This window comes from Babylonia areolata, chromosome 21 (assembly GCF_041734735.1).
Source record: "Babylonia areolata isolate BAREFJ2019XMU chromosome 21, ASM4173473v1, whole genome shotgun sequence".
In the NCBI taxonomy this organism is placed as follows: Eukaryota; Metazoa; Mollusca; class Gastropoda; order Neogastropoda; family Buccinidae; genus Babylonia; species Babylonia areolata.
In genome coordinates this window covers 2,164,931-2,174,930 of record NC_134896.1, presented here as the reverse complement: position 1 = coordinate 2,174,930, position 10,000 = coordinate 2,164,931, and the positions used below count along the sequence as shown (strand labels likewise).

Genomic DNA, 10,000 nt, shown 5'->3' with positions numbered 1-10,000 from the left:
GCCTGGTGGGTAAAGGGTGGAGATTTTTCCGATCTCCCAGGTCAACATAGGTGCAAAACCTGCTTAGTGCCTGAACCTCCTTCGTGTGTATACGCAGGCAGAAGATCAAATACGCACGTTAACTCTCTCCATACGAACGGCGAAAGAGACGACGTTAACAGCGTTTCACCCCAATTACCATCATCAAAATATTGCAAGCGGAAGGCTCTTATACTGAAGACGTGAATGTTGACAAAGAATACCACAATTCTGACGACGGAAGCTAAAGGTTGGGTCATTGAGACACCCACTGGACATCCGAGGGTCTGTGTAGAGGAGAAGAGAAGACTGGCCGTACTGAGTGAGTTAAAGATCCTGTAATCCATGTCAGCGTTTGGTGGGTTATGGAAACAAGAACATACCCAGCATGCGCATCCCCGAAAGCGGAGTATGGCTGCCTACATGGCGGGTTAAAAACGGTCATACACGTAAAAGCCCACTCGCGTATAGACAGTGAACGTGGGAGGTGCAGCCCATGAAGGCAGAAGAAGGAGAAGAAGAATGCCAAACAGTACTATGCACTCATATATTTTCATGTTGTTATGTGATTTGCATTAAGACATTTTCATGGTATGTGATTTGCTTTCAGATATTTGTATGTTATGTGATTTGCTTTCAGATGTTTTTATGTTGTTGTATGATTTGCTTTCCTATATGTTGTTATTTTGTTATGTGATTTGCATTCAGATATGTTTATGTTGTTATGTGATATCACCCTCAGTAACTCTTCAAACTTCTGCCAAAAAGAGTTTTGAAGGCTCCCATCTCCAGAATACGTGTTCAATGCTATCATTTTCAGGATACAAAAACTATAGTCATGATCATTTATAATCCCCATTTCCTTCAGGACAATGGTTATTCAAGGATACTGTGCAATACACACTGCTGGAACCATTTCAGTTTAGTATTTCGAATTCGCTAATTTTATAAAATGCCTTTTCTCATGAACTATCTGTTTCCAAGTTCTGAGAACACTTTGAAGAATAATTTATATGTTTCTTACCTGATGTCAGAATGTCACAGAATTATTTAGTTCCTTCATGTACCGAATGCACATTATGCTTAACATACTGGGGGAATCATGTGTATGGTTGTTTCACATACTTAACTTTGTTGTATATTATGTGGAGTGATGGCCTAGATGTAACGCGTCCGCCTACGAAGCGAGAGAATCTGAGCGCGCTTGTTCGAATCACGGCTCAGCTGCCGATATTTTCTCCCCCTCCACTAGACCTTGAGTGGTAGTCTGGACGCTAGTCATTCGGATGAGACGATAAACTGAGGTCTCGTGTGCAATGTGCACTTAGCGCATGCGCACGTAAAAGAACCCACGGCAACAAAAGTGTTGTTGCTGGCAAAATTATGTAGAAAAATCCACTTCGATAGGAAAAACAAATAAAACTGCACGCAGGAAAAAAAAACAAAAAAAGGGTGGCACTGTAGTGCAGCGACGCGCTCTCCCTGGGGAGAGCAGCCCGAATTTCACACAGAGAACTATGTTGCGATAAAAAGAAATACAAATATAAATATTTTCTTTGGTGGATATTTTGGACTTATCTGATTTTTTTCTCCTGAATAAGTGTAAAGCAAAAGGTTTCGTTATGCAGCGGGTGACAATTCCTTCTATATTTCGTTTTTATCACAAACCAGCAAGTTGTTTTTGAGAACTAAATTACTGTGTTAAGAAAATAACCATCTGGACTGCTTTGTGTTGAAACAAAACGATACTTTGTATTTCACTTCATTTACAGCTCTGTTGCTTTTACTGTTGCCTTTCACAGCGATTGTCAAAAACAAAACAAAAGACACCAACAAAACAAAAACAAAACACAACAACACATACCGCAGTTTCTTTTCCAATGAAGTCAAATTATATCTATATTTTCTGTCCATACCTCGCTCAAAGGGAAAATGGGAAAACATATTGTCTAGTTATGTGCAAACATCGTGATCAAAGGCAGCTGCAACATTTCGATTTTGGAGATATTTCTGTTTTGTGTTGTAAATTACCGGTATGTATTATGTTTTTGGACCAAAATCCCCATTAAGAAACAATAATAAATAAACAAAAAAATAAAAAAATAAAAAAAAGAGAGAGAGAAAGTATCATAGTGAAACACGGCGTTTTGCTTATCATTTTCTTCAGTGAAGAGAGAGAGAGAGAGAGAGAGAGAGAGAGAGAGAGAGAGAGAGAGAGAGAGAGAGCATTGACGGGGAAACAACTGTCGCCCATATTTGCAACACAAAGTCAATTGATAGTTTCCCTTGAGTGACATTGCTCTCACAGCTTACAGATCAAGAGATATAAAAAAGAAGGAAAAAAAAAAAGAAAAAAAAAAAAAAAAAAAAAAGAAGAAAAAGCTGTTGTTCTTGTACTGCCTCTATTGTCTATTTATTATCCAACTATGTTTATTGATCAAATTCCCCTTCATGAACGTTATGGCCTGTGTGAACAAACATTCTCTCTCGGTCTCGCTTCTCTTTCTCACACGAACACAGACACACACTTTGGAGGTCAATGTGTTTATGCATAGTTTGTGTGTGTGTGTGTGTGTGTGTGTGTGTGTGTGAGAGAGAGAGAGAGAGAGAGAGAGAGAGAGAGAGAGAGAACGTGTGTGTCTGTGTGTTTGTGTTTGTGAGAGAGAGAGAGAAAGTGAGAGTACGCGTGTGTGTGTGTGTGTTTGTGAGAGAGAGAGTACGTGTGTGTGTGTGTGTGTGTGTGTGTGTGTGTGTGTGTGTGTGTGTGTGTGTGTGAGTGAGTGTGTGTGTGCGTGCGTGCGTATGTGTGTGTGTGTGTGTGTGTGAGTGAGTGTGTGTGTGCGTGCGTGCGTATGTGTGTGTGAGTACGTGTGTGGTGTGTGAGTGTGTGTGTGTGTGTGTGTGTGTGTGTGTGTGTGTGTGTGTGTGTTCGTGTATGCATGCGGTCGTGTATATGTGAACTGATACGTGCACGCAACTACGTGTAGGTGTACACCTCTCAACGCAGGCACGAGCCTCAGTGTCCTGCACAAGTCTCCCTCCGTGTTCATGTTGACGATGGCATCCTCTCCCCTCCCCCTCCCCCCACCTCCTTACCATCACCCCCACTACACCCTCAGTGACCTATACTCCCCATGACGTCAACGTGCTCGACGACCTACAGGATTCACCAAAAGTTGTGGACCTCTTCTTAAAAACATATATGTTTCCATAGCATGTAGGAGGAAAAAAAAATCGACAGATGATTCAGATCAATCAAGCTGCATATGTTTCTAACACTGGACTCTCAAAGAATCGGCTACACAAACAGCTGTTTTAGACATTTGTGCAGTGTGAACAGCTTGCAAAACATTCATTTTGAATATCAATGTTTCAGCTCAAAATGAACAGTTCAGTCTCCAGTGGTTTACAAACAACAGCTGTGAATTTTCATTGTGGTAAATAAATGGGAACGTACGTACTCTTATTGAAGAAAGCACTTCTGATTATGAGTGGTGCTCGCTACACTGACTGCACACACTGCTGTTTGCCGAAAATTCACCATCACTTCACGATGCCTCCAAGAAGTTTATAACGACCAAGCAGACAGGGCAGCAAAAGGGGGAGCAAAGAATCATACAGATAGTATAACAGTATATTGCCCATTGTCATACAAGGAAATAAGCAATATACTATAAAGAGACTTTTATAGGTGCTTGAATTGAAGTCTAAAACCTCGTCAGTTGACTCTCTCAGACTTTGGTCCGATTCGCAGACCAATTCTGAGTTTAGCTCTCAGACTATTATCAAATTCACTACGGACCAAGTATTGTTTTAATGTCAAGTGCATATGCTTTAGTAACCTGACAATTAAGCATATAATTTTTGACTGTAGCTTGATGAAGCCTTATGTACACGAAAGTGTGTCTTCACAAGTGACTGAGAATCGTTGATGTTTTTGACTTTTTGCATTCATTATCAGTTGTTTCGCTTGTCAGTTTAACGACTTCTCTTTTACGAAGTCTTTAGGTAATTTCCTGTAATTGTATTCAGATTTTTTTAAATTTCACTCTCATTTGCCCAGTTTCCCCCAACCCTCCATTCATTCACATCTCCCACCCCTTCTAACCGATAATACTCATGTGTGACGGGACATTAAACAAAATTCCTCCTCCTCCTCCAAGAATAATAACGTTGGTGACATTGACAAAACATGTGTCTTTATTAACCCACAAACAAACACTGTCACCCGTAACAGTATTGACAAAATTCAGAAGCAACATTATAGTAGCAACTTTAGAAAATGTGTTTTTAGTTACAGAGTAACTAACAACTGGATCAGACTAACACTAGATATCAAACTTGCACCAAACATAAATGCCTTTAAAGATCTTATTGATGACCACGATATTATGAAGGAAATAATGTTTGATGGTCCAAGGTGAGCCTGGGCTTGTTAGCACCTGACCAAAAAAATTCGAAAACCTACGGGGCGTATAAAGCCGCAAGGCTACGATGCTTGGCATCGCCCCGAACCTGAATCAGAACAAGAAGACTTCCAGTTCCCACGTGGTCCTGGACTCTCTGTGAGCAGTGTAGAAAGGCAGTCTCTCAACTTTCAAACCGAAATCGAAATCAAAGCGCAGTCCTTTCAGAGAGCAGAGATCAGTGACAGTGGTGGATCGTAACATATCGCAATGTAATCGTGGATGCCGTCATCATTTTTCAAACTCTGTTTTCTCTTCTCGGTCACAACCAAAGGAAAGTGCGTCAGAAAGTAATATGTCATTGTCCGAGTGACGTCGTGTCGTGGGGGAAATGACGTGTGCTTGGAAGAATTAAGGTTGAGGAATGGGATGTTGAGTGCGAGAGTGAGAGGAAGGGAGGGTGAGGGAGAAGGAGGAGGGGTGGGGGGTGGGGGTGGGGGGGTCAAGGGGGGGAGGGGGGATAGGGAGGGTGCGGAGAGAGTGGGAGTGGGGTTTCAGGATATAGTTGTATTAAATGTGTTCAAGTAAGTGGGAGTGGGGTTTCAGGATATAGTTGTATTAAATGTGTTCAAGTAAGTGGGAGTGGGGTTTCAGGATATAGTTGTATTAAATGTGTTCAAGTAATGAGCTCACAGAGAAACGAAACGTTTTTAGTTCAAGAGAGAGAGAGGTTGGATGAGAGAGTGAGAGAGACAGACACAGAGATAAAGAGAGACAGGCAGAGGCAGCGAGAGACATACATACATACATGGGCCTACACACACACACACACACACACACACACACACACACAAAGAACGAACATATATATACATATATACATATATACATATAGACAGAGAATGACACACACAAATCTATCTTCTAATAAAACATTTAATAAACATACAATTTTCTTCACAAACCGATACAACTCTCGAGTGAAAAAAAAAACAACCACTCATTTATTTCATTGGAAACTTGAGACAAATGCATCCACATGTTCACAGAGCGAACGACACAAATGATCAGCCCGTGCCACGGTAGTAGAACAATAAACGTCGTTAGGTGCTTCAGCATGGCAACGCTGCTTGCACTTACTCTGCATTGCTGATCAGTTACCGATGAGTGAACACATCTGCTTTGGCAAAACACCCTCTCACCTCCCCACTCTCTTCTGCTGTTTGATATTGACTGTTTGTCTGTCTGTCCGTCTGTCTGCACCCCCTCCTCCCTCTCCCCCCGTTCCCTCTGTCTGTCTGTGTCTGTGTGTCTATATCTCTGAGCTCTGCTGTCAATATGTGTTTCTCATGCGGAGCACCTCCGCGCACTCCAGTGCAAACACACACACACACACACACACACACACACACACCAATAGGCACACACACACACATTCACAGCCACATGAATAAACAGAAATGCATACACAGACACAGACACAGACAGACAGACAGACAGACAGACACACACACACACACAGACACACACACACATCCACATCCAATGACTGAACAGACATGCATACACAGACACAGACACAGACACACACACACACACACACACACACACACACACACACACAACACATACACACATTCACATAAATAGACATGCATACACAGACATACACAGACAGAAGCGCACGCGCGCGCACACACACACACGCACACACACACACACACACACACACTCAAACGCACGCACGCACTCGTACACGTAAACCTACGCACGCAAATGGATGTTTCGTCACTAAAATGTTCATATAACAAACAATCACTGGATGATAAAGCACTAAAAGTGTTTTTACAAACATCACACTGTATTTCAGCACTGAAGTATTCGTACAAACATTACAGGATGTTACAGCACTGAAATATCCATGCATAAATGTTCATAGAAATATAACTGGATGTTATACAGCATTAAATGTTCATGTAAACATCACAGGGTTTTACATAACTGAACGCAAAATATCCATATGACAACCACTGGGCGTTACCGCACAAATGTGTCCACACAAACACCACTGGATGTTACATCAATTACATTAAATTACATTATATCACATTACATTATAGTACAGTACAGTACTGAAATATTCATTTTCAACGAAAACACTGGAGAAGAAAAAACACCCAACAACAACAACATCAGATGATGTTTAATCACTAAAACGTTTATACATAAACCACTGAATGTTACAACATTGAGCTGTTCATACAAACAGCTGGTTTTTACAGCTCTGAGATGTCCACAGAAACAACACTGGATGTTAACATAACTATCACTGGATGTTAACATAACTATCACTGGATGTTAACATAACTATCACTGGATGTTAACATAACTATCACTGGGCGTTACAACACTGAAGTGTTCACACACACGTCATCACTGAAGGCGACAGGAATCAGTTCGTGTTTGGAATTAAAATACAGGACGTGTTTGCCACCACTGCTGTCCAATTTCTCTGCTTCACTGGGTCACAAGTGCGAGAAAATGTCACTGGTGGTAACCGAATAAAAAGGCCTGATTAAAAAAATGTCTTCAGGTGATAAAACAGGGATTGATAGAATGTTGCTCTTTCTGTGAGTGAATATTCCACTTCACAAAACAAGTAGTGCATATGTTGCATTACTTTTGTTGTACAAGTTCGTGTCATTAGCATACAATGTGTCGGTGAATTTGCGTCTGGCTGTTGCATGCAGTATGTTCCAAAGTGACAATATTCTAGCAATTCGCATATCTAGTTCGGCACGAGACTGGCATAGTTTCGGTGTGCCAAAATTTTATGTTGGCGTACATGTGATTTGCATATCCGTGTGCCGAAGAAGATACACATATCTGTCGTCCTGAATAATGTCACAGTGTCTGTTGCTAAGGACCAAAAACAGCAACAACAACGACAAAACGGTAATGCTTAAACGCCGCCCGCTCCATCCCGCCATGAGCCAAATCTGCTGCTTCATTGTGGTGTTTGTCTGTCGTTGGTACTGGGCGACAGTAAAGACCGGTGGTCAGCTGCATTGCTTGGTTCTAACTTTTTGACAGTTACACATGACTAAATGTCTACGTTGACCGAACTACGCCATTGGTCAGTTCCATACTATACACAGTTTGTAGCGGGTTACGACCATACTAGGCTCTTCCGTCCGAGCAATGCAACTAGCTCCGGGAGATGAGAAATATACTGGGTCGTGGAATATTTCTGTTCTCGGTATATTGCAATCATTTCCCTTCTATGTATCTTTTGTTATATATATATATATATATATATATATATATAGAGAGAGAGAGAGAGAGAGAGAGAGAGAGAGAGAGACGAATGTTCTATCTCTCTGTTTATTTTGTTTTTGGTCGGCTTTTAAGGCGCTGAGCAGCACGTTGGGTTTATCCGTCGGTCTGGTATCGCGCGCGCGCGCGCGCGCGCGCGCGCGTGTGTGTGTGTGTGTGTTCAAGCGGATATTGTGTAACGTTTATGGATCAGTCCACATGCCTTGGACACCTCTTTGAAACCGAAACTGAATGAGTGGATAGTTGATCGGCAAACATCACGAACCCCAAAGTGTTAGCCCCAAAGTCAGTAGGCTGGCCGAGTTTCATGACGACCCGTTGTTTTGCTGTCTGCTGAAGAGAGAACAGGTTGGGTTTGATCACACAACACGGGGCTGTAATCACAGTTTTTCTTCATCTTGTTCAAGTTCTTTCTGCGAAACATTACACGCCGAACCTTTCAGACTTGCAAAATACGCGATGACGAAAAATACGATAAATACAAGTCAAAAGCTTCAGGCATGCGATTACAGGTAAAAAAAAAAAATCATACCTGTGATTTAGGTTTTTAAAAATCATACCTGTCAAAATATTTACACCTGCTGATTACAGCAAAGCAAACAAAAAGAAAAGAACAACCACGAGGTATTTTACAGAAACAAGACTCTTCCTCATCACAGTCAATGAATAAACAAACCCACTGTCTCCTCCGCAGCAACCGCCAGAAACAAGTATTGTCACCAAAACTGATTGAAGACTCACTTTTTGCTTTTAATATCAGTCTCCTTGTCTCACTTATTTTTTTCCCTCAACATAGTCGACATATATTTTCTCTTCCTCGACACAGTCGGTACAAACAAACAAAACAACAACGAAATCAGAAACCACCAAATCAATCACCCATACCACTACATCCCTCCTCCCCCTCCCCAACCCTCCCCCCACCCCACCCCCGTCGTCCTCAGTGCTTCACGAAGATCCTCCTCTTGAGGCTGGACCAGCATCTCGTCTTCTTACGGGCCGGCTGGAGCGCGCACATCAGGGCTTCCCGGAACACTTCCTGCAACCCGCTTCCGGTAAGGGCAGAGCACTCCAGATAGTCCACGGCCCCGATCTTGCGGGCCAGTTTCCTGCCCTTGTCGGCCGGCACTTTGGCTGTGAGGGAGGGAGAGGAGGAGGCGGACGTGGTGGGGGGTGGTGTGAGGGGTGAGGCGTAGGTCAGCCTGGGTGCCGACGAGGAGGAACGGGGTACCCGGTCGGTACGAGTGCAGCTCGGGTACCCAGCGGCTGCGGACGTTGAGGTAGGAGTCGCGGTCGGCCACGGAGAAGCAGACGACGAACACGTCAGTGTTGTAGTAGCTCAGCGTCCGGAGGCGGTCGTACGTTTCCTGGTGGGTGGGTGGGGGGTGGGGGGAGGAGGTGGGCGAGCAGGGAGGGTGGGGACGGGAGAAAGAAAGCAACAACATCGTTATCAACATGGTCAAATTCATCATGGTCGTCGTTGACGTCGGAGACATCGTCATCATCATCACCACCACCACCACCATCATCATCATCACTGTCTTCGTCATCATCATTGTTTGGTTAACTTGAAGAGTCGAATCGAGAACGACCTTGAACTCATAACCTATTGAACCCAGAAAAGTAACTCTTCCCTACTGCAGAGCATGTGCATTGGATATAATCGTTGTTGTCAATGTAACGTAAAAAAAAAGTATGCATCGTCTCGGAGGATTTGAATCGTTAGAATGTTTTAGATGGTTTGTAACGTCCTTCCTCTGGCCTACACTGACATGACAACCATCATCATCAGTAATCCTACAGCAGCGCCAGTCACTGGAGCAGCAGCAACAACAACATACACATCTGTAGAAGATAAGCATCGTCCTCGTCAAAATGATCATCGTCGTCGTTGATGTCGTAGAGATAGTTATCGTCATCATCGCCATCATTCACGCCCTGTTCGTCATCATCATTATCAGTAGTGCAACAGCACTATCTTTGTCATAACCGGCGTCCATCATCATTGGGGGAAAAAAAAAATCGAAAAGAAAAAAATCAAACCAAAGAATAAGTGGAAGGAAGAAATCGCCTCATGTTATCTCTTGTAGTATATCAGTTCCTGAAACACGGCGCGATCCTTAAGAGCCTGGTATCCTTCTCAAAGTCAACATCCTCCTCCAAGTCACTGCCACGCTATTTGCCTGTGATTTTGTGTATTTGCTGCTGTCTGGTAATACCTATGTTACACTGACGGTTGT

At 42.9% G+C, this 10,000-nt stretch overlaps 1 protein-coding gene across 1 annotated transcript in view; it reads right to left on the bottom strand.

The window, feature by feature from the left end:
- Positions 1-7,881: 7,881 nt before the first annotated feature.
- Positions 7,882-10,000, bottom strand: part of LOC143296044 (cell division control protein 42 homolog) — a 13,853-nt gene continuing 11,734 nt past the window's right edge. The window contains exon 4 of the mRNA XM_076607790.1: positions 7,882-9,127. Coding sequence (XP_076463905.1) covers positions 8,753-9,127 — 375 coding nt within the window. The 3' untranslated portion in view covers positions 7,882-8,752. The remainder of the gene's footprint in view (positions 9,128-10,000) is intronic.